Source organism: Ranitomeya variabilis, chromosome 5 (assembly GCF_051348905.1).
Source record: "Ranitomeya variabilis isolate aRanVar5 chromosome 5, aRanVar5.hap1, whole genome shotgun sequence".
Lineage (NCBI taxonomy): Eukaryota > Metazoa > Chordata > Amphibia > Anura > Dendrobatidae > Ranitomeya > Ranitomeya variabilis.
Window position 1 is genome coordinate 31532796 of NC_135236.1, and position 25772 is coordinate 31558567.

Genomic DNA, 25772 nt, shown 5'->3' on the forward strand with positions numbered 1-25772 from the left:
GTGTCCCCTATAAGCGGTGTCCCGCAGACCTCATTACACCACTTTCTGCCCTTCTCCTATTACTGGGGAGTCGCTGTCCTCCTTTCCTCCCCTGGCACCACCCTCACCAGCCCCCCGAGCTCAGCACAGGGGTCTCCACCAGCTCACACGCCGGATTTACCCAATAGTCACCAATTCCCTGTATGGAGACCATCAGCCTGCAGGCTGGCGCCGCACATGGACCAGCCGGACAGTCTGGCATCTGCGGCCTCCCTGCTGACGGTTTCCATGCACCTTACACATAGTTACAGCACGATGTCAGCGATTACAGCCACAGACTAGGAGCCAGCGTGACGCGGCGCTGCAGGATATAAGAGCTCACCTGTATTAACCTTATTACAGACTCATTATACAACTAGACACCCCACAGCAGAGGGACAGCCAGACACCCCTACACAGATACAATGGTACAGTCCACCACTAGTACGTATAAGGAAGCTACTATTACTGATGAAAAATTATAGGGGAGCACCCATTACTGAAGAATAACTAGAGGGAAGCTTCGTCAATATTTCGGGTTAGAAACATTACCCGGCCAGCCCCCCGAAGAGGAACTTGATGGCCTTGGGGGAGGTCCTCTCTTTGCCGCTCGCCGTCGCCATCTTGTCACCGACTGACCGGAGAGACCCCCAAGGTGACACGGGAGGTGTGTGAGCTGAGCTGAGCTCAGGCTGAGGGGCGTGGCCTGATGACGTAAGCACGGCGGGACGCGCCGACATGTTGGAAGTGGGCAGTCGCTCTCCGCCGGCCATGTTTGAAATGGGAGAAACAATAAACAACAACGAAAATGGAATAATGAGGTATAATATGAAAGCAGCTGACGTGAGCTCGTCGGTAAGGCCATTGGCTGGCGAGTTCTGTATTTATAGTGGAACTAGCCCTATATTTCGGTTAAGGGCAGACTGCAGCGGCGGCCATTTTGGATTCTGGATAATGTTTGCACGTGTGTAGCAATAAAGTTTTCATTTTAAAATAAATGTTATAGCTTAAAGGATTTAGAAAATGGATCACTTATTATTTTTATATCTTGTTTAGGCAGAGTGTGAACTGCGGCTATGAGCCAGCATCGCGGTTACATGGTGATAATAACGGCACATGTTGGAGCCGGTGATGCTGGGCTGCCATGACGGTTGTGTCTCCACGGCAACAGATATCGTTTTCTCATATCTTCTTCTGAGACATTGCTGCCCCCCAAACCGCAGTCACATGACTCCGAATTCATGACTCCAGAAGACCCCCTGACATGAATCTCGTGACTGATCAATGGTGGCAGGCGACAACCACCCATGAGAGGAGGACTACAAGCGCCACCATGTCCAGGCCTGATATGTGGTGACTAGTGAACTGTTATCAGGGGATATTGGCGGTCAGAGATCACTGATCAATGCGATCATTAATGATTAACGACAATTAGCAGATAAGTCCATGGTGAAAGTGCAGGAAGGTGAGATGGCGACGGGCGGTCACATCAACACCTCATCATATACAGAGAGCGAGAGTCACCGACTGGAGACACACACTCAGAATCAGGACAGGGTCTCCTCCACCCTCAGTGCAGCCACACTGTACAGGACAGGGTCTCCTCCACCCTCAGTGCAGCCACACTGTACAGGACAGGGTCTCCTCCACCCTCAGTGCAGTCACCCTGTACAGGACGTGGTCTCCTCCACCCTCAGGACAGTTACACTGTACAGGACGTGGTCTCCTCCACCCTCAGTGCAGTCACCCTGTACAGGACGTGGTCTCCTCCACCCTCAGTGCAGCCACACTGTACAGGACAGGGTCTCCTCCACCCTCAGTGCAGTCACCCTGTACAGGACGTGGTCTCCTCCACCCTCAGTGCAGTCACCCTGTACGGGACGTGGTCTCCTCCACCCTCAGTGCAGTCACCCTGCTGTACAGGACGTGGTCTCCTCCACCCTCAGTGCAGTCACCCTGCTGTACAGGACGTGGTCTCCTCCACCCTCAGTGCAGTCACCCTGCTGTACAGGACGTGGTCTCCTCCACCCTCAGTGCAGTCACCCTGCTGTACAGGACGTGGTCTCCTCCACCCTCAGTGCAGCCACACTGTACAGGACGTGGTCTCCTCCACCCTCAGGGCAGTTACACTGTACAGGACGTGTTTTCCTCCACCCTCAGTGCAGTCACCCTGTACAGGAAGTGGTCTCCTCCACCCTCAGTGCAGTCACCCTGTACAGGACGTGGTCTCCTCCACCCTCATTGCAGTCACCCTGTACAGGACGTGGTCTCCTCCACCCTCAGTGCAGTCACCCTGTACAGGACGTGGTCTCCTCCACCCTCAGTGCAGCCACACTGTACAGGTCGTGGTCTCCTCCACCCTCAGTGCAGTCACCCTGTACAGGTTGTGGTCTCCTCCACCCTCAGTGCAGTCACACTGTACAGGACGTGGTCTCCTCCACCCTCAGTGCAGTCACCCTGCTGTACAGGACGTTGTCTCCTCCACCCTCAGTGCAGCCTCCCTGTACAGGACGTGGTCTCCTCCACCCTCAGTGCATTCACCCTGTACAGGACGTGGTCTCCTCCACCCTCAGTGCAGCCACACTGTACAGTACGTGGTCTCCTCCACCCTCAGTGCAGCCACACTGTACAGGTCGTGGTCTCCTCCACCCTCAGTGCAGTGACACTGTTCAGGACGTGGTCTCCTGCACCCTCAGTGCAGCCACACTGTACAGGTCGTGGTCTCCTCCACCCTCAGTGCAGCCACACTGTTCAGGACGTGGTCTCCTTCACCCTCAGTACAGTCACACTGTACAGGACGAGGTCTCCTCCACCCTCAGTACAGTCACCCTGTACAGGACGAGGTCTCCTCCACCCTCAGTGCAGTCACCCTGTACAAGACGTGGTCTCCACCCTCAGTGCAGTCACACTGTACAGGACGTGTTCTCCTCCACCCTCAGTGCAGTCACCCTGTACAGGACATGGTCTCCTCCACCCTCAGTGCAGTCACCCTGTACAGGACGTGGTCTCCTCCACCCTCAGTGCAGCCACACTGTACAGGACGTGGTCTCCTCCACCCTCAGTGCAGCCACACTGTACAGTTCGTGGTCTCCTCCACCCTCAGTGCAGCCACACTGTACAGGACGTGGTCTCGTCCACCCTCAGTGCAGCCACACTGAACAGGACGTGGTCTCCTCCACTCTCAGTGCATCCACACTGTACAGGACGTGTTCTCCTCCACCCTCAGTGCAGCCACACTGTACAGGTCGTGGTCTCCTCCACCCTCAGTGCAGCCACACTGTACAGGTCGTGGTCTCCTCCACCCTCAGTGCAGCCACACTGAACAGGACGTGGTCTCCTCCACTCTCAGTGCATCCACACTGTACAGGACGTGTTCTCCTCCACCCTCAGTGCAGCCACACTGTACAGGACGTGGTCTCCTCCACCCTCAGTGCAGCCACACTGAACAGGACGTGGTCTCCTCCACTCTCAGTGCATCCACACTGTACAGGACGTGTTCTCCTCCACCCTCAGTGCAGCCACACTGTACAGGTCGTGTTCTCCTCCACCCTCAGTGCAGTCACCCTGTACAGGACGTGGTCTCCTCCACCCTCAGTGCAGCCACACTGTACAGGACGTGGTCTCCTCCACCCTCAGTGCAGTCACCTTGTACAGGACGTGGTCTCCTCCACCCTCAGTGCAGCCACACTGTGCAGGTCGTGGTCTCCTCCACCCTCAGTGCAGCCACACTGTACAGGACGTGGTCTCTTCCACCCTCAGTGCAGCCACACTGTACAGGACGTGGTCTCCTCCACCCTCAGTGCAGTCACCCTGTACAGGACGTGGTCTCCTCCACCCTCAATGTAGCCACACTGTACAGGTCGTGGTCTCCTCCACCCTCAGTGCAGCCACACTGTACAGGTCGTGGTCTGCTCCACCCTCAGTGCAGCCACACTGTACAGGTCGTGGTCTCCTCCACCCTCAGTGCAGCCACATTGTACAGGTCGTGATCTCCACCCTCAGTGCAGCCACACTGTACAGGTCGTGGTCTCCTCCACCCTCAGGACAGTCACCCTGTACAGGACGTGGTCTCCTCCACCCTCAGGGCAGTCACCCTGTACAGGACGTGGTCTCCTCCACCCTCAGGGCAGCCACCCTGTACCGGACGTGGTCTCCTCCACCCTCAGGGCAGCCACCCTGTACAGGATGTGGTCTCCTCCACCTTCAGGGCAGTCACCCTGTACAGGACTTGGTCTCCTCCACCCTCAGGGCAGCCACACTGTACCAGACGTGGTCTCCTCCACCCTCAGGGCAGTCACCCTGTACGGGACGTGGTCTCCTCCACCCTCAGGGCAGTCACCCTGTACGGGACGTGGTCTCCTCCACCCTCAGGGCAGTCACCCTGTACAGGACGTGGTCTCCTCCACCCTCAGGGCAGTCACCCTGTACAGGACGTGGTCTCCTCCACCCTCAGGGCAGCCACACTGTACCGGACGTGGTCTCCTCCACCCTCAGGGCAGCCACACTGTACCGGACGTGGTCTCCTCCACCCTCAGGGCAGCCACACTGTACCGGACGTGGTCTCCTCCACCCTCAGGGCAGTCACCCTGTGCAGGACGTGGTCTCCTCCACCTTCAGGGCAGTCACCCTGTACAGGACTTGGTCTCCTCCACCCTCAGGGCAGCCACACTGTACCAGACGTGGTCTCCTCCACCCTCAGGGCAGTCACCCTGTACAGGACGTGGTCTCCTCCACCCTCAGGGCAGTCACCCTGTACGGGACGTGGTCTCCTCCACCCTCAGGGCAGCCACCCTGTACCGGACGTGGTCTCCTCCACCCTCAGGGCAGTCACCCTGTACAGGACGTGGTCTCCTCCACCCTCAGGGCAGTCACCCTGTACGGGACGTGGTCTCCTCCACCCTCAGGGCAGCCACACTGTACAGGTCGTGGTCTGCTCCACCCTCAGTGCAGCCACACTGTACAGGTCGTGGTCTCCTCCACCCTCAGTGCAGCCACATTGTACAGGTCGTGATCTCCACCCTCAGTGCAGCCACACTGTACAGGTCGTGGTCTCCTCCACCCTCAGGACAGTCACCCTGTACAGGACGTGGTCTCCTCCACCCTCAGGGCAGTCACCCTGTACAGGACGTGGTCTCCTCCACCCTCAGGGCAGCCACCCTGTACCGGACGTGGTCTCCTCCACCCTCAGGGCAGCCACCCTGTACAGGATGTGGTCTCCTCCACCTTCAGGGCAGTCACCCTGTACAGGACTTGGTCTCCTCCACCCTCAGGGCAGCCACACTGTACCAGACGTGGTCTCCTCCACCCTCAGGGCAGTCACCCTGTACGGGACGTGGTCTCCTCCACCCTCAGGGCAGTCACCCTGTACGGGACGTGGTCTCCTCCACCCTCAGGGCAGTCACCCTGTACAGGACATGGTCTCCTCCACCCTCAGGGCAGTCACCCTGTACAGGACGTGGTCTCCTCCACCCTCAGGGCAGCCACACTGTACCGGACGTGGTCTCCTCCACCCTCAGGGCAGCCACACTGTACCGGACGTGGTCTCCTCCACCCTCAGGGCAGCCACACTGTACCGGACGTGGTCTCCTCCACCCTCAGGGCAGTCACCCTGTGCAGGACGTGGTCTCCTCCACCTTCAGGGCAGTCACCCTGTACAGGACTTGGTCTCCTCCACCCTCAGGGCAGCCACACTGTACCAGACGTGGTCTCCTCCACCCTCAGGGCAGTCACCCTGTACAGGACGTGGTCTCCTCCACCCTCAGGGCTGTCACCCTGTACGGGACGTGGTCTCCTCCACCCTCAGGGCAGCCACCCTGTACCGGACGTGGTCTCCTCCACCCTCAGGGCAGTCACCCTGTACCGGACGTGGTCTCCACTGTTGTGAATTTGCTTTTTGCTCCCTCTAGTGGTTACTAGTTTTTTGACTCTGGTTTTTCTGTCATTCCTTTTATCCGCACCTGGGTCGTTAGTTAGGGGTGTTGCTATATAAGCTCCCTGGACCTTCAGTTCAATGCCTGGCAACGTAGTTATCAGAGCTAGTCTGCTGTGCTCTTGTCTACTGATCCTGGTTCCAGTTATATCAGCTAAGTCTGCCTTTTGCTTTTTGCTATTTGTTTTGGTTTTGTATTTCTGTCCAGCTTGTTCCAAATCTATATCCTGACCTTTGCTGGAAGCTCTAGGGGGCTGGTGTTCTCCCCCCGGACCGTTAGACGGTTCGGGGGTTCTTGAATTTCCAGTGTGGATTTTGATAGGGTTTTTGTTGACCATATAAGTTACCTTTCTTTATTCTGCTATCAGTAAGCGGGCCTCTCTGTGCTAAACCTGGTTCATTTCTGTGTTTGTCATTTCCTCTTACCTCACCGTCATTATTTGTGGGGGGCTTCTATCCAGCTTTGGGGTCCCCTTCTCTGGAGGCAAGAAAGGTCTTTGTTTTCCTCTACTAGGGGTAGCTAGATTCTCCGGCTGGCGCGTGTCATCTAGAATCAACGTAGGAATGATCCCCGGCTACTTCTAGTGTTGGCGTTAGGAGTAGATATATGGTCAACCCAGTTACCACTGCCCTATGAGCTGGATTTTTGTATTCTGCAGACTTCCACGTTCCTCTGAGACCCTCGCCATTGGGGTCATAACAGTTTGCCAGGCCAGTATTAAATGTTTAATGCATTGCAGAAGAGGGATTATAAGAAAGAAGATTCTGAGTTTTTTTTTCTCCTTCCCCTTTACCTCAGAGTGGCTATGCTTGCTGCAGACATGAATGTCCAGACCTTGATTACAAGTGTGGACCAGCTGGCTACTCGTGTGCAGGGCATACAAGACTATGTTATCAGAAATCCTAGGTCAGAACCTAAAATACCGATTCCTGAACTGTTTTCCGGAGACAGGTTTAAGTTTAGGAATTTCGTGAATAATTGTAAATTGTTTTTGTCCCTGAGACCCTGTTCATCAGGAGATTCTGCTCAGCAAGTAAAAATTGTTATTTCGTTCTTACGGGGCGACCCTCAGGATTGGGCTTTTTCGCTGGCGCCAGGAGATCCGGCATTGGCTGATCTTGATGCGTTTTTTCTGGCGCTCGGTTTACTTTATGAGGAACCCAATCTTGAGATTCAGGCAGAAAAGGCCTTGCTGTCTATGTCTCAGGGGCAGGACGAGGCTGAAGTGTATTGCCAAAAATTTCGGAAATGGTCCGTGCTGACACATTGGAACGAGTGTGCACTGGCCGCTAATTTTAGAAATGGCCTTTCTGACGCCATTAAGAATGTGATGGTGGGTTTTCCCATTCCCACAGGTCTGAATGATACTATGGCACTGGCTATTCAAATTGACCGGCGGTTGCGGGAGCGCAAAACCGCAAATTCCCTCATGGTGTTGTCTGAACAGACACCTAATTCGGTGCAATGTGATAGAAAAACCGCAAATTCCCTCATGGTGTTGTCTGAACAGACACCTGATTTAATGCAATGTGATAGAATCCTGACTAGAAATGAGCGGAAAATTCATAGACGCCGGAATGGCTTGTGCTACTACTGTGGTGATTCTACACATGTTATCTCAGCATGCTCTAAACGTATAGCTAAGGTTGTTAGTCCTGTCACCGTTGGTAATTTGCAACCTAAATTTATTCTGTCTGTAACTTTGATTTGCTCACTGTCATCTTATCCTGTCATGGCGTTTGTAGATTCAGGTGCTGCCCTGAGTCTTATGGATCTCTCATTTGCTAAGCGCTGTGGATTTACTCTTGAACCATTAGAAAATCCTATTCCTCTTAGGGGTATTGATGCTACGCCATTGGCAGAAAATAAGCCGCAGTATTGGACACAGGTTACCATGTGCATGACTCCTGAACACCGCGAGGTGATACGTTTCCTGGTTTTACATAAAATGCATGATTTGGTTGTTTTGGGGCTGCCATGGTTACAGACCCATAATCCAGTCCTTGACTGGAAGGCTATGTCAGTCTCAAGTTGGGGCTGTCGTGGTATTCATGAGGATTCCCTGCCTGTGTCTATTGCTTCTTCTACGCCTTCGGAAGTTCCGGAGTATTTGTCTGATTATCAGGATGTCTTCAGTGAGTCTGAGTCCAGTGCACTGCCTCCTCATAGGGACTGTGACTGTGCTATAGATTTGATCCCAGGCAGTAAATTTCCTAAGGGAAGACTGTTTAATCTGTCGGTACCTGAACATACCGCTATGCGTTCATATATCAAGGAGTCTCTGGAAAAAGGACATATTCGTCCGTCTTCTTCCCCTCTTGGTGCGGGATTCTTTTTTGTGGCAAAAAAGGACGGATCTTTGAGACCTTGTATTGATTATCGGCTTTTAAATAAGATCACTGTCAAATTTCAGTATCCTTTACCGCTGTTGTCTGACTTGTTTGCCCGGATTAAGGGTGCCAAGTGGTTCACCAAGATAGACCTTCGTGGTGCGTACAACCTTGTGCGCATTAAGCAAGGTGATGAATGGAAAACCGCATTCAATACGCCCGAAGGTCATTTTGAGTACTTGGTGATGCCTTTTGGGCTCTCCAATGCGCCTTCAGTTTTTCAGTCCTTTATGCATGACATTTTCCGGAAGTATCTGGATAAATTTTTGATTGTTTATCTGGATGATATTTTGGTTTTTTCTGATAATTGGGATTCGCATGTGGAGCAGGTCAGGTTGGTCTTTAAAATTTTGCGTGAAAATTCTTTGTTTGTCAAGGGCTCAAAGTGTCTCTTTGGTGTACAGAAGGTTCCCTTTTTGGGGTTTATTTTTTCCCCTTCTGCTGTGGAGATGGACCCAGTCAAGGTCCGAGCTATTCTTGATTGGACTCAGCCCTCGTCAGTTAAGAGTCTTCAGAAGTTCTTGGGCTTCGCTAACTTCTACCGTCGTTTTATCGCTAATTTTTCTAGCATTGTGAAACCTTTGACGGATATGACCAAGAAGGGCTCCGATGTAGCTAACTGGGCTCCTGCTGCCGTGGAGGCTTTCCAGGAGTTGAAACGTCGGTTTACTTCTGCGCCTGTTTTGTGCCAGCCTGACGTCTCACTTCCCTTTCAGGTTGAGGTGGATGCTTCGGAGATTGGGGCAGGGGCCGTTTTGTCGCAGAGAGGCCCTGGTTGCTCTGTTATGAAACCTTGTGCCTTTTTCTCTAGGAAGTTTTCGCCTGCCGAGCGAAATTATGATGTGGGCAATCGGGAGTTGTTGGCCATGAAATGGGCATTTGAGGAGTGGCGTCATTGGCTCGAGGGTGCTAAGCATCGTGTGGTGGTCTTGACTGATCACAAAAATCTGATGTATCTCGAGTCTGCTAAACGCCTTAATCCGAGACAGGCCCGCTGGTCATTGTTTTTCTCCCGCTTTGATTTTGTTGTCTCGTATTTACCAGGTTCAAAGAATGTGAAGGCCGATGCTCTTTCTAGGAGCTTTGTGCCTGATGCTCCTGGAGTCGCTGATCCTGTTGGTATCCTTAAAGATGGAGTTATCTTGTCAGCTATTTCTCCGGATCTGCGACGTGTGTTGCAGAGATTTCAGGCTGATAGGCCTGAGTCTTGTCCACCTGACAGACTGTTTGTCCCGGATAAGTGGACCAGCAGAGTCATTTCCGAGGTTCATTCCTCGGTGTTGGCAGGTCACCCGGGAATTTTTGGCACCAGAGATCTGGTGGCCAGGTCCTTTTGGTGGCCTTCCTTGTCAAGGGATGTGCGGTCATTTGTGCAGTCCTGTGGGACTTGTGCTCGAGCTAAGCCTTGCTGTTCTCGTGCCAGCGGTTTGCTCTTGCCCTTGCCTGTCCCGAAGAGACCTTGGACACATATCTCCATGGATTTCATTTCTGATCTTCCGCTATCTCAGGGCATGTCCGTTATCTGGGTGATATGTGATCGCTTCTCCAAGATGGTCCATTTGGTTCCTTTGCCTAAGCTGCCTTCCTCTTCCGATCTGGTTCCTGTGTTTTTCCAGAACGTGGTTCGTTTGCACGGCATCCCTGAGAATATTGTGTCAGACAGAGGATCCCAGTTCGTTTCCAGGTTCTGGCGATCCTTTTGTAGTAGGATGGGCATTGATTTGTCGTTTTCGTCTGCTTTCCATCCTCAGACTAATGGACAGACGGAGCGAACCAATCAGACTTTGGAGGCTTATTTGAGGTGTTTTGTCTCTGCTGATCAGGACGATTGGGTGACATTCTTGCCGTTGGCTGAGTTTGCCCTTAATAATCGGGCTAGTTCCGCCACCTTGGTTTCGCCTTTTTTCTGCAACTCTGGTTTCCATCCTCGCTTTTCTTCGGGTCATGTGGAGCCTTCTGACTGTCCTGGGGTGGATTCTGTGGTGGATAGGTTGCAGCAGATCTGGAATCATGTGGTGGACAACTTGAAGTTGTCACAGGAGAAGGCTCAGCGCTTTGCCAACCGCCGCCGCGGTGTGGGTCCCCGACTACGCGTTGGGGATTTGGTGTGGCTTTCTTCCCGCTTTGTTCCTATGAAGGTCTCCTCTCCCAAATTTAAACCTCGTTTTATTGGGCCTTACAAGATATTGGAAATCCTTAATCCTGTATCTTTTCGTCTGGATCTTCCTGTGTCGTTTGCTATTCACAATGTATTTCATAGGTCCTTGTTGCGGCGGTACATTGTGCCTGTAGTTCCTTCTGCTGAGCCTCCTGCTCCGGTGTTGGTTGAGGGCGAGTTGGAGTACGTGGTGGAGAAGATCTTGGATTCTCGCCTCTCCAGGCGGAGGCTTCAGTACCTGGTCAAGTGGAAGGGCTATGGTCAGGAGGATAATTCCTGGGTGGTCGCCTCTGATGTTCATGCGGCCGATTTAGTTCGTGCCTTTCATGCCGCTCATCCTGATCGCCCTGGTGGTCGTGGTGAGGGTTCGGTGACCCCTCACTAAGGGGGGGGTACTGTTGTGAATTTGCTTTTTGCTCCCTCTAGTGGTTACTAGTTTTTTGACTCTGGTTTTTCTGTCATTCCTTTTATCCGCACCTGGGTCGTTAGTTAGGGGTGTTGCTATATAAGCTCCCTGGACCTTCAGTTCAATGCCTGGCAACGTAGTTATCAGAGCTAGTCTGCTGTGCTCTTGTCTACTGATCCTGGTTCCAGTTATATCAGCTAAGTCTGCCTTTTGCTTTTTGCTATTTGTTTTGGTTTTGTATTTCTGTCCAGCTTGTTCCAAATCTATATCCTGACCTTTGCTGGAAGCTCTAGGGGGCTGGTGTTCTCCCCCCGGACCGTTAGACGGTTCGGGGGTTCTTGAATTTCCAGTGTGGATTTTGATAGGGTTTTTGTTGACCATATAAGTTACCTTTCTTTATTCTGCTATCAGTAAGCGGGCCTCTCTGTGCTAAACCTGGTTCATTTCTGTGTTTGTCATTTCCTCTTACCTCACCGTCATTATTTGTGGGGGGCTTCTATCCAGCTTTGGGGTCCCCTTCTCTGGAGGCAAGAAAGGTCTTTGTTTTCCTCTACTAGGGGTAGCTAGATTCTCCGGCTGGCGCGTGTCATCTAGAATCAACGTAGGAATGATCCCCGGCTACTTCTAGTGTTGGCGTTAGGAGTAGATATATGGTCAACCCAGTTACCACTGCCCTATGAGCTGGATTTTTGTATTCTGCAGACTTCCACGTTCCTCTGAGACCCTCGCCATTGGGGTCATAACACTCCACCCTCAGGGCAGTCACCCTGTACAGGACGTGGTCTCCTCCACCCTCAGGGCAGTCACCCTGTACCGGAAGTGATCTCCTCCACCCTCAGTGCAGTCACCCTGTACAGGTCGTGGTCTCCTCCACCCTCAGGGCAGCCACACTGTACAGGACGTGGTCTCCTCCACCCTCAGGGCAGTCACCCTGTACCGGAAGTGGTCTCCTCCACCCTCAGTGCAGTCACCCTGTACAGGTCGTGGTCTCCTCCACCCTCAGGGCAGCCACACTGTACAGGACGTGGTCTCCTCCACCCTCAGGGCAGTCACCCTGTACAGGTCGTGGTCTCCTCCACCCTCAGGGCAGTCACCCTGCACAGGTCGTGGTCTCCTCCACCCTCAGTGCAGTCACCCTGTACAGGTCGTGGTCTCCTCCACCCTCAGTGCAGTCACCCTGTACAGGTCGTGGTCTCCTCCACCCTCAGGGCAGTCACCCTGCACAGGACGTGGTCTCCTCCACCCTCAGGGCAGTCACCCTGCACAGGACGTGGTCTCCTCCACCCTCAGTGCAGTCACCCTGTACAGGTCGTGGTCTCCTCCACCCTCTGTGCAGTCACCCTGTACAGGTCGTGGTCTCCTCCACCCTCAGGGCAGTCACCCTGCACAGGACGTGGTCTCCTCCACCCTCAGTGCAGTCACCCTGTACAGGTCGTGGTCTCCTCCACCCTCTGTGCAGTCACCCTGTACAGGTCGTGGTCTCCTCCACCCTCAGGGCAGTCACCCTGCACAGGACGTGGTCTCCTCCATATCTATGTACCTTCTATCTCATATCTTCCATTTAGTATAAAGACCGCCATTATCCCGCTGAGCGATTGGTCACATGGTGTGAAATATTCCTGTCTCCTTCCACGTTCGTCCCCATTGTTTGAAGGTGACATTGTGCGCTGCCCCAGGTCTCCGCGCCTCTTGGTTGACAGGTACATAAAGCAGATGTCAGATGTACATGTCCGGTATTCTGGAAATATGAGAGACTCCTTGTTGATTCTGGCTGCACTTGTATGCTATACAGGTAAGACTGATGCATTATCTGTGCACCCTATGGCGGTATGATTCATAAGTCATATATATATATATATTATCTGTGCAGCATATGGTGGTATGATTCATGTGTCACATATATATATATTACACTGGTCAACAGCATTTTTGGTGCCAAAGATATTTCATCGAATTTAGGGTATTTTTGGGGTGCTGATTCTGAATATGTCATCAGTTTTGCCAGATTGGCTCAAGTTTTTGACATTTTTGGTATCTTATTTATAGCACTTGTTGGTAAATGCGACGCATCATCTCATTAATTTCTTTGGATTAGTACTTGAACTGAGCAGTTCTCAATATAGTTTTGTGTTAATTAGTGTTCTAAAAGTTTGTTCATAGCTTGATTTTTGCACTAACTTTATGTTGTTGTCTGTTTTCCAGTGAAAAGCATGAACTCATCAAGAAGAAGTTGTCTTAACGATCCAGACTCATTCTGTTACATTTGTGGTGAATACACACTGCCAAAACATAGAAGAAACATAACAGACTTCGTAAAAAAAGTGTATTTTGCCTATTTTGGGGTTATGCTTGGGGACCAAGACAAGTTTTGGGCACCACACATAGTGTGCAAAGCATGTATCGAATTATTACGAAAATGGAGCAAAGGACAAAGAAAAAGCTTCAAATTTGGTGTTCCAATGGTGTGGAGAGAGCCAAAAAATCATCATGATGACTGTTATTTATGGTAAACACAGGTACAGGCACATCTGCACAATGAGGGACAGGCCTTCTTGCAGATTCCATGTTACTCCCATTTTCGTTTCTTATGCTTATTGAATCCTTGCACTTGCACTGCACAGAAATAACAGTCATCATGATGATTTTTTGGCTCTCTCCACACCATTGGAACACCAAATTTGAAGCTTTTTCTTTGTCCTTTGCTCCATTTTCGTAATAATTCGATACATGCTTTGCACACTATGTGTGGTGCCCAAAACTTGTCTTGGTCCCCAAGCATAACCCCAAAATAGGCAAAATACACTTTTTTTACGAAGTCTGTTATGTTTCTTCTATGTTTTGGCAGTGTGTATTCACCACAAATGTAACAGAATGAGTCTGGATCGTTAAGACAACTTCTTCTTGATGAGTTCATGCTTTTCACTGGAAAACAGACAACATCATAAAGTTAGTGCAAAAATCAAGCTATGAACAAACTTTTAGAACACTAATTAACACAAAACTATATTGAGAACTGCTCAGTTCAAGTACTAATCCAAAGAAATTAATGAGATGATGCGTCGCATTTACCAACAAGTGCTATAAATAAGATACCAAAAATCTCAAAAACTTGAGCCAATCTGGCAAAACTGATGACATATTCAGAATCAGCACCCCAAAAATACCCTAAATTCATTAAAATATTTTGGACACCAGAAAAAATTTTTTTTTTGTTGACTTGTGTTATCTGTGCACCTTATGTCGGTATGATTCATGAGTCGCGTATATATATATCTTATCACTGCACCATATGGCGGTATGATTCATGTGTCACATGTATATCTTATCTGTGCAGGATAAGGCGGTATGATTGATGAGTCACATATATATCTTATCTGTGCAGCATATGGCGGTATGATTCATGAGTCACATATATATATTATCACTGCACCATATGGCGGTATGATTCATGTGTCACATATATTCTATCTGTGCACCACATGGCGGTATGATTCATGTGTCACATATATTTCTTATCTGTGCACCATATGGTGGTATGATTCATGAGTCACATATATATCTTATCTGTGTACCATATGGCGGTATGATTCATGTGTCACATATATATTATCTGTGCAGGATATGGCGATATGATTCATGTGTCACATATATATATTATCTGTGCACCACATGGCGGGATGATTCATGTGTCACATATATATGTTATCACTGCAATATATGGCGGTATGATTCATGAGTCACATATATATCTTATATGTGTACCATATGGTGGTATGATTGATGAGTCACATATATATCTTATCTGTGCACCATATGGTGGTATGATTCATGAGTCACATATATATTATCTGTGCAGCATATGGCGGGATGATTCATGTGTCACACATATATATATATATATATATATATATATATATACAGTATATATATGTATATACAGTATATAGATATATATATATATATATATATATATATATATATATATATATATATATATATATATATATACTGCTCAAAACAACTTAAACAACAGAATATATCTCCAAGTAAATCAAACTTCTGTGAAATCAAACTGTCCACTTAGGAAGTAACACTGATTGACAATCAATTTCACATGCTGTTGTGCAAATGGAATAGACAACAGATGGAAATTACTGGCAATTATCAAGACCCCCTCAATAAAGGAGCGGTTCTGCAGGTGGGGACCACAGACCACATCTCAGTACCAATGCTTTCTGGCTGATGTTTTGGTAACTTTTGAATGTTGGTTGTGCTTTCACACTCGTGGTACCATGAGACGGACTCTACAACCCACACAAGTGGCTCAGGTAGTGCAGCTCATCCAGGATGGCACATCAATGCGAGCTGTGGCAAGAAGGTTTGCTGTGTCTGTCAGCGTAGTGTCCAGAGGCTGGAGGCGCTACCAGGAGACAGGTCAGTACACCAGGAGATGTGGAGGGGGGGCCATAGGAGGACAACAACCCAGCAGCAGGACCTCTGCCTTTGTGCAAGGAGGAACAGGAGGAGCACTGCCAGAGCCCTGCAAAATGACCTCCAGCAGGCCACAAATGTGCATGTGTCTGCACAAACGGTTAGAAACCGACTCCATGAGAATGGTCTGAGTGCCCGACGTCCACAGATGGGGGTTGTGCTCACAGCCCAACACCGTGCAGGACGCTTGTGGCATTTGCCACAGAACACCAGGATTGGTAAATTCGCCACTGGTGCCCTGTGCTCTTCACAGATGAAAGCAGGTTCACACTGAGCACATGTGACAGATGTGACAGAGTCTGGAGACGCCGTGGAGAGCAATCTGCTGCCTGCAACATCCTTCATGACCGGTTTGGCAGTAGGTCAGTAATGGTGTGGGGTGGCATTTCTTTGGAGGGCCGCACAGCCCTCCATGTGCTCGCCAAAGGTAGCCTGACTGCCATTAGGTACCGAGATGAGATCCTCAGACCCCTTGTGAGACCATATGCTGGTGCAGTTGGCCCTGTGTTCCTCCTAATGCAGGACAATGCCAGACCTCATGTGGCTGGAGTGTGTCAGCAGTTCCTGCAAGATGAAGGCACTGAAGCTATGGACTGGCCGCCCGTTCCCCAGACCTGAATCCGATTGAACACATCTGGGACATCATGTCTCGCTCCATCCACTGTCACGTTGCACCACAGACTGTCCAGGAGTTGGCGGATGCTTTAGTCCAGGTCTGGGAGGAGACCATTTGCCACCTCATCAGGAGCATGCCCAGGCGTTGTAGGGAGGTCATACAGGCACGTGGAGGCCACACACTACTGAGCATCATTACCTTGTCTTGAGGCATTTCCCCTGAAGTTGGATCAGCCTGTAACTTAATTTTCCACTTTGATTTTGAGTATCATTCCAACTCCAGACCTCCGTGGAATATTAGTTGTGATTTACGTTGATCATTTTTAGGTTTATTGTTCTCAACACATTCCACTATGTAATGAATACAGATTTACAACTGGAATATTTAATTCAATGATATCTAAGATGTGGAATTTTAGCGTTCCCTTTATTTTTTTGAGCAATATATATTATATATATATATATTTTGTCTGTACACCATATGGTGGTATGATTCATGAGTCTCATATATATATCTGTGCACCTTTTGGCGGAATAATTAATTTGTCACACACAGTGGCATGTAAAAGTTTGGGCACCCCTGCTCAAAATTACTGTTATTGTGAACAGTTAGGCAAGTTGAAAATGAAATGATCTCTAAAAGGCCTAAAGGTACAGATGACACATTCCCTTTGTATGTTACGCAGAAAAAATATATTTTCATCTGTTACATTTTAAAAATTAGAAAAAGAAAATTGTGCCGATGCAAGTTTGGGCACCCTTGGGGATTTCTGAGCTCAGATAACTATGATCAAGGTTTCAATCCTTAATTAGCCTGCTAGGGTTATGGCTTGTTCACTATCATCGTTAGGAAAGGCCAGGGGATGCAAATTTCTCAGCTTTATAAAAACCCAACCTCTAACCTTGTGCCAAAAAACAGCAGACAGGGGTTCTTCTAAGCAGCTGCTGAGCACTCTGAAAATGGTGGAGGCCCACAAAGCAGGAGAAAGCTATAAGAAGATAGCAAAGCGTTTTCAAGTGGCCCTTTACTCAGTTCGAAATGTAATTAAGAAATGGCAGTTACCAGAAATAGCCGAGCTCAAGACAAGGTCTGGAAGACCAAAATTTCAGTGAGAGCTGCTCGTAGGATTGCTAGAAAGGCAAATCAGAACCTCTGCTTGACTGGAAAAGACCTTCAGAAAGATTTAGCAGACTCTGGAGTTGTAGCACATTGCTCTACTGTTCAGAGACACCTGCACAAACATGGCCTTCATGGAAGAGTCATCAGAAGAAAACCTCTCCTGCATCCTCGCCATAAAATTCAGAGTCAGAAGTCTGCAAAAAAAACATCTAAACTAGCCTGATGCATTTTGGAAACTAGTCCTGTGGCCCATCTGGTTGACAAAGAACTTTTTGGCCACAAATATCAAAGCTATGTGTGGAGAAACAAGAGCACAGAATTTCAGGAAAAGAACATCTCACCAACCATTAAGCATGGTGGTGGATCAATCATGCTTTGGGGTTGTGTTGCAGACAATGGATTGGGGAACATTTCACCGATAGAGGGAAGAATGGATTCAGTGAATTTCAATAAATTCTTGATGCAAACATAAAATCATTTGTAGAAAAGCTGAAGGTGAAAAGAGGAAGAGGATGGCTTCTACAGATGGATAATGATCCTAAACACAAGTCAAAATCCACAATAGACGACCTCAAAAGACGCAAGCTGAAAGATTTACAATGGCCCTCACAGTCCACTGATCTGAACAACATTGAGAATCTGTGGATAGACCTCAAAATAGCAGAGGACGCAAGAGGACCCAGGAGTCTCTCAGAACTGGAGGAATTCTTCAAGTTTCCCCACGTTTTGTTATACACATGTTTATTTCCTTTGTGTGTATTGCAACAGCACAAAACAGGCAAAAAAAAAAAGGCAAATTGGAGACAAGTTCACACCAAACCCCAAGAATGCACAAAAATTGTTGATCTTTCCAAAATTGTGGGTAAACAACTTTGTTTCAAGCATGTGAGGCTCTATCACACTCACCTGTGGCAAGTAACAGGTGTAGGCAATATGAAAATCCGACCTGAAACCAGATAAAAAAGGGGCAGAAGTTGGCTCAATCTTTGCATTATGTGTCTGTGTCACACTAAGCATGGAGAACAGAAAGAGGAGAAGAGAACTGTCTGAGGACTTGAGAACCAACCTTGTTGAACAATATCAACAATCTCAAGGTTACAAGTCGATGTCCAGAGATCTGGATGTTCCTTTGCCCACAGTGAGCAACATAATCAAGTAGTTTACAATGAGTCTTGATCTACTGTAAATCTCATTGGTCCCCTGTGGAGAGATCTTACAATTGCTGTTGGGAGAAGGCGAAATATGAGGCCGGGGGCAGATTGTAAGAAGAAGAGTCCAAAATTCCAGCTGAGAGGTGTAAGAAGCAGCGGAAGGTTATAGGAAGCGACGGATTGCAGTTATCTATTCCATAAGGTGTGCAGCCAAATATTTAGTTGAGGGGACAACAATTCTATCCGGCCCATTTTTGGGGTTGAGTGTGACATTATGTCCCATTTGTCTTTATTACTGTTTTGTTTTTTTTTTGCATTGTTCCAATACACACAAAGGAAATAAACATGAGTAATTGCAGTAATTTTCTGGGAGAAATAGTTCCTTTTCTGGAGCAATTTCAAGGGTTCAACACTTTCGGCCAGAACTGTAGGCATCATCTGTGCACCATAATTATGGTAATCCGAATTAACCTAAAACGGGAAAGGTTTATTCTGATTTCATGTCAGATATTGAGAAAAACCTAAAGATGTATCTTTTCATAGCGTGGATGGAAACTGAATGTGTGTGTGTATATATATTAGTGCCATTATTCATGCACCTTATGGCAGTATTATTATTTATATACCATGTGGCGGAATTATTTATGCAGCATGTATTATTACTAATGCAGAGTTTGGCAGTATTATTTATTTGCAGTGCGGTAAGAACAATAACATCTAAAAGCAATACCGAGTGTCTTGCCAGACATTATGTCACCATTCACCCTCTATCATAGCCGGACGTTTTTGGAAACCCTTTGCCAGTTCGGGCGCCAGTGCTCCAGTTTTTTTGCAGGATGTTGCTTGCTCGTTGGTGTCTTTACCTCCGTCACCTACTGAATAGTCTCTGGATAGAAAGCCCTCCGACCTCCCACCGCTGCGCCAATCATTTGATCGTAAGGACTACTGTTGCAGCTTTACTGTCAGTTCCGAGATGAGGACAGGAGATAAAAGTGTGAGGTTCATAGAGTCTGACCCCAATAGGAGGTGGCAGTAGTGGGCACTACCGACACAGGGAAAATCCTAGTATTCCTCCTTGCCCCTCACGTGACACTTTTACGGGTCGAGGAGGCGGAGATATGAGGCGTTGTTGGGAGGTCCCACTCCTTTAATGGGGTTCTGTCTGCTTATATTCATCGAGATTCCAATATGCAAGAAATAAAAGCTGGGATCATCCTAATAATGCAAATATGTTTTTGTTTTGTTTTTCTTTTGGCAGAATTTACTCAGCCAGTTCATCTGCCCCTTCATAATGCCTTAGTGCAACATGCCAAGGTTGGACAGGACTCTCTGAATTCATCAGTTATGTCCACCACTAAAGGAACCATCCAGAATATAGATGCTGGTAAGTATGTATGAAGGAGAGTGGTGGGTAGCGTGAGGGTAGGAGGAAAGCCATGGTGGCGAGCTGGAGTTAAGGGTTCCCCTAGGATGGAGACTGTATGTTCTTTGATTATTCGGAGCCTTGGATTTGTGCACTTGCTAGTGGTTTCCACATCTCCAAGGTTAGGTAAGACATTCTCTAGTCGAGAGAACTACAAAGATGAAGACATCAATAGTTCAGGAATGCGAACACAACAGACTGCTCAATCAAGTCAGAATGTCTTACCGCATTGTCAACCTTCTGAAAATCACGTAACGCTAGCTAGACGTCTACACGACACCGTCTTTTCTTGGTTCCTAGGCAAACAATATCAGCTTGAAGAGTGTAACCCAATATATTAAAACATAACTTTTACTGGCATCATTAAAATTGGACAAACAAAGAAACACAAAGGTGCTCACGCCGATAACAGTGCAGATAAAAAACTGGTTGAGTCTCACCAATTGCAGACCTGGGGGTACCCACGTAGATGAATGAGGGTCACCAGGGAGGGTCCAGAAAAAATGGAGCAATATGTAAGGGGGTGGGGACCTATTTCCTAATCCCCTGTCGTGCCCCAGCATTTACTCCTGTCCTAACAAAGACAGGCCCAGAGGAGCCTTACACTGGACACCCCCACCAAATGTATTGTAACCAACGCCTCCCAACGCGTTTCTTCTCCGATCACGGAGATTCATCAGGGGAGTTCCATAAGTCCATGAGCTCGATTTTGCCCAAATACACAGCGTTGAGGATATCAGCAGTGGCTGTATGTCCTCAGGTAATCAGAAAGTTTATGTGTGGCCGTCTGCCACAATCGGTGAGTGAACCTGAAATGGCACCCGCTGTCTGTTTATAAAGATAATGGGCAACAACCCCCCAGGAAGTTAGAGTACGCAACCCCCTGTGTCATTCCCCCATACCTCACACTCCACACTCCTGGAACGCACGCCGGTCCCATACAAATGACTAGTATCCGGCCATCGCTTATTCCAAGCGTGCCGGGTGACCGGAAGTGCCGGCGCCATATTGGAAAACCGACTTCCGGTGCGCCGATACTAGTATGCGTTCCAGAGAGGGACGCACAGTGTGACGCAGAAGTGTATGCGCCATAGTAAATATCTGACTGGCGGTACCTCGCTGTTGTTATGCGCTCCAGCCTGGAACGCAGTAGCGAGATGCGCCTCAAAGTACGTACACTGCCATCCGTCTCATCATAAAGCGCTCCAGATTGAAAAATCAAACAGCACCCAAATGACGGTAAAGTTTAAAAGATGGTATAGTAGTACAGTGGTACAGGTACAGCGGTACAATAGTACGGAAGGTGTAATTAAAAAATGTACACATTACCCATAACCTCACAATCAGATGGAGACAGAGGATCACCAGAGGGATGTTTCATTGGCAACATTAACTGTAAGGCCATTACATATGTATAACATAAAATGCCAATATTTTTATCCCCATCCATACTCTTCAGAGACCCCCAAACGGCTGGAAGTGTCCAGATCAAATAATATATGTATCTGACAAATACATATCATATCAGGGATTTATATAAAGGCGAGGATGGGGGAAGAAGGGGGATTGTTTAGTAAGAGTAGACATATGCCCACAAAGAAGAAGCAGATAAATTAGCAAAAAATGACAGCAACAATATTACTAGCTAATATTCGTTTGTCCAAAATAGACATATGTATCCCTCATCTACTGGGAATTGTCCCGATGTCATTAGAAATGTTTATAACCCACCGGTACCAGACTCATTCAAAAGAGGGAAACCATAGAGCAGAATAGTGATCCTGCCCCGTAAAATTGCAGATGTTTTGTTTACTACGACCGTTTTAAAGAACTGGTCCAGACACTGGTATGTATCCATCATAATAGTAGTGGGTAGACACAAGTATGAGGATATCTGAGTAAAGGACATGGGGTAAAATGACCGCAAGACACAGGCAAACAAGCAAAACCAATGACCTCATGAGCCACCAACCAATCATCTCAGTCTCTGTCTTGTAGGACAGGGATGTATGAGAACGAGTAATTTCTCCCCACCTCCTCCAACACTTGTAGTCATAATAAAGTGTGTAATATAGGGGTGAAATCCCCCAATGCAAACTAAACACTCAGTTTTTTTCTTGTAGGTCAATTTCATGATGAAGTGGTCAATGGATCCGATCTGGGGGTAACAGGAACCACTACAAAAATGGTAGAAGGTTGGTATCTAGAGAACACCCTCAATGTCAAGTCTTCAGAAAATCTTTTTGGTTCTCCTGATGAAGTGAAAGATCTTCAAACCACATAGAGAATAAACTGCACTGTTGCCCTCTGTCTTTACTGGACTCATTTGTCAATGCCCTACCAGCAGCACAGGTTACCCACATCTCATAACACTTGAGTCCTCAGTAAAGGCATCCAAGGAAATCTCACCTAGAGTGGTGGCCACAGGTAGAAAGCATGGAAAATGTTAGATGAGAAATGTCCCAATTACGTGCAATTTCCCTAGGTTGTCATAAGACATCCAACCAATGTCGTGAAAAAAGACTAGTCTGCTCTGCTAAGTGAGAATATTTGTAGACATGACCACCAAGCAGCATGTAGGAGAGTCATTTCTCCCCACCTCCTCCAACACTAATACCCATAATAAATTATGTAGTACAGAGTTAACAACCCCCAATGCAAACTAAACACACAGTCTTCGTCTTGTAGCCCAATTTCATGATGAAGTGGTCAATGGATCCGACCTGAGGGTAACAGGACAGAAATGGTAGAAGGTTGGTATCTAGAGAACACCCTCAATGTCAAGTCTTAAGAAAATCTTTTTGGTTTTCCTGACTTCAAACCACGTAGAGAATAAACTGCACTGTTGCCCTTTGTTGGACTCATTTGTCAATACCCTACCAGAAGCACAGGTTACCCAAATCTGATAACACTTGAGTCCTCAGTAAAGGCATCCAAGGAAATCTCACCTAGAGTGATGGCCACACGTAGAAAGCATGGAAAGTGTTACATAATGAGAAATGTCCCAATTAAGTGCAATTTCCCTAGGTTGTCATAAGACATCCAACCAATGTCGTGAAAAAAAGACTATTCCGCTCTGCTAAGTGAGAATATTTGTAGACATGACCACCAAGCAGCATGTATGAGAGTCATTTCTCACCACCTCCTCCAACACTAATACCCATAATAAAGTATGTAATACAGGGTTAACAACCCCCAATACAAACGAAACACCTATCTCCTTCTTTTATATGAAGGCATCAAGGATTCAGAACTGAACAAAACAAACACCACTCAGGACAAGTTCATCATCGAAGAGAGAAATCTAAGCAAAATCAAAGGTCTTTATGAAGACATCAGGCCCAAAACTTAAGACGTAGGGAAACTATGGCCATCCATTGACCTCCGACAACTCTTACAAGTAGCACAAAGATTCTCCGGACATGTATGCTTCTCTTTCCAACTTAGTAAAAGTTAACCCAAGACTCATTATCAACATTGACAGTAACTGGAAGTTCAACTGTCCAGTGAAAGGTAGAAGGATCCCTATACACCGGACTAGGCATCTTCCCATAAAAGAGCCCTTTTCTCCAACATGTGCCAGTGACACTTAACAGACCTTCCTTGTCTTCTTGGAGCAATCCAAAATAAAAGTGTCAATGGTTTCGATCTGAGGAGGACAAGCACCGAGTGCAGAAAGTTAGACATTAAACCTCTGTCTCACACTCTCGACCTTAAGGTCTTCACAAAAGACTATGGTCATCCATTGAGATCCCACAAGTGGCACCAAAAACAGAGATTATTGAGAAGTTGGAACATTTTCCAATGATAGAAAAATTGCCCTTTCTAGATATTCCCAGCCTAGGATAAGCATCCAAAAGTTATCGATGATATAAAAAGAAATCTAGAAGAATATATTATGCAGAAGGTATGAGAACAAGTCTTCCATACCCACTAACAACCATGGAAGTACTGTAGGGTCAAGGTGCCACGATACCAAACCGATCATTACCATTTCTTTCTTCTAGAGGATATCGAACGTCTCAAAGTCACTGTGAACGGGGTCATCAGCGATGTAAAAGATACTGTCTCCACAGAGAATCCAGGGAAGACCAAAGGTCTGTATGAAAACACATTAAGCTGGACATTAAAGCCCGGACTTAAAGACATTAGAAAATAGGCACCTTTTCAGATGCAATATCTTTGGTGAAAACGGAGGTCTTTCCCAAGCAGCGTGTACCACCATTTATCAGGTCTCCTAGGGTAGGAGGCTCCACAAATGAGTCATGTTAAGCCTATAGTGGCCATTTGTTAAAAGCCATGAAGTTCTCAAAATAAATAGACCTTGCTCCTTCTCTGGGAGACTTCTTTCTGTCATATAAGAATGTAGTACACCCATCAGTTCTGCACAAATGAACTCATATCACCAGTCATACGCAGAAGATACTTCAGGTTTTGTTATGAGGTAGCAAACTCTACGACGCCTTCATAAACATCCAAACACAATGGAGAGAGGGAAATAAACGCTGACAGGCAGTATTAGCCATGAGCACCTTCTACTGGCCATGGTGATACTGAAGACACATCCAAAGGGAAATAATAGGTCTAAGAAGAGCTGGGACGTATGGCGTCCAACGGGCATCAGACAGGGCATCTAGATCATGTACCACCAATGGTGTCAGAAGAATTTACGTTTTGGGGTGAGCGGTGCTGGTGAATGTGGATGGGTCCTTCATCTTCTGCAAAAAAGGACCCAAGATCCCACCCAGGACCAAGCTGCGGAAAGATTGTATTGATGGAATCCATCCCAGAACTGTGACTTATGGTAATTATCAGTGAACTTCAATATTTGTCTTCTATCCTAGAGTCTATTAAACAAATCCTGGGACGACTAAATATCTAACAGCGAACAGCACAGAACACTCACAAAATCCGAACAGGTCTGTATGATAACAGCAGCTAAGAAACTACAGCCTATCAACAGTTATATTCCTCTACATAAGGGGCAGTATTATAGTAGTTATATTCTTATACATAGGAGCAGTATTATAGTAGTTATATTCTTGTACATAGGGGCAGTATTATAGTAGTTATATTCTTGTACATAGGGGCAGTATTATAGTAGTTATATTCTTGTACATAGGGGCAGTATTATAGTAGTTATATTCTTGTACATAGGGGCAGTATTATAGTAGTTATATTCTTGTACATAGGGGCAGTATTATAGTAGTTATATTCTTGTACATAGGAGCAGTATTATAGTAGTTATATTCTTGTACATAGGGGCAGTATTATAGTAGTTATATTCTTGTACATAGGGGGCAGTATTATAGTAGTTATAATCTTGTACATAGGAGCAGTATTATAGTAGTTATATTCTTGTACATAGGGGCAGTATTATAGTAGTTATATTCTTGTACATAGGGGCAGTATTATAGTAGTTATATTCTTGTACATAGGGGCAGTATTATAGTAGTTATATTCTTGTACATAGGAGCAGTATTATAGTAGTTATATTCTCGTACATAGGAGCAGTATTATAGTAGTTATATTCTTGTACATAGGAGCAGTATTATAGTAGTTATATTCTTGTACATAGGAGCAGTATTATAGTAGTTATATTCTTGTACATAGGAGCAGTATTATAGTAGTTATATTCTCGTACATAGGAGCAGTATTATAGTAGTTATATTCTCGTATATAGGAGCAGTATTATAGTAGTTATATTCTTGTACATGGGGCAGTATTATAGTAGTTATAATCTTGTACACAGGGGCAGTATTATAGTAGTTATATTCTTGTACATAGGAGCAGTATTATTGCAGCTTTCTGTTCTCTTTAGGTGCAGAATTTCTGGATGTGGAGAACGCTGCTCTGTTGGTGTGAAGCTCCGTCTGCTATATACACTATAGATAAAGCCGCCATACCTGTTATTTGCGTTTCGTCCTGCCCTTGTGTTTTGCACACCGGATGTGGGCAGACTCACCTTTAGCGCTATACGGGACACTTTATGGTGGATACTTAGTAAATAAAGACACTATATGAGATAATATATGTAGTATAAATGGAGGTTTCTTCCTTATTAAAGTCG

The 25772-nt window shown here is 47.1% G+C and overlaps 2 protein-coding genes across 2 annotated transcripts in view; one reads left to right on the plus strand and one right to left on the minus strand.

The window, feature by feature from the left end:
- Positions 1-811, minus strand: part of SLC25A11 (solute carrier family 25 member 11) — a 13115-nt gene extending 12304 nt beyond the window's left edge. The window contains exon 1 of the mRNA XM_077261633.1: positions 571-811. Coding sequence (XP_077117748.1) covers positions 571-791 — 221 coding nt within the window. The 5' untranslated portion in view covers positions 792-811. The remainder of the gene's footprint in view (positions 1-570) is intronic.
- LOC143774245 (uncharacterized) lies at positions 768-25728 on the plus strand. Its single transcript, XM_077261634.1, has 8 exons — positions 768-839; positions 1075-1371; positions 12468-12694; positions 19538-19663; positions 21826-21897; positions 23710-23799; positions 24547-24621; positions 25524-25728. Exons 2-7 carry the CDS (start codon positions 1283-1285, stop codon positions 24582-24584), a joined length of 642 nt encoding a protein of 213 aa, XP_077117749.1. The 5' UTR covers positions 768-839; positions 1075-1282; the 3' UTR covers positions 24585-24621; positions 25524-25728.
- Positions 25729-25772: the final 44 nt, after the last annotated feature.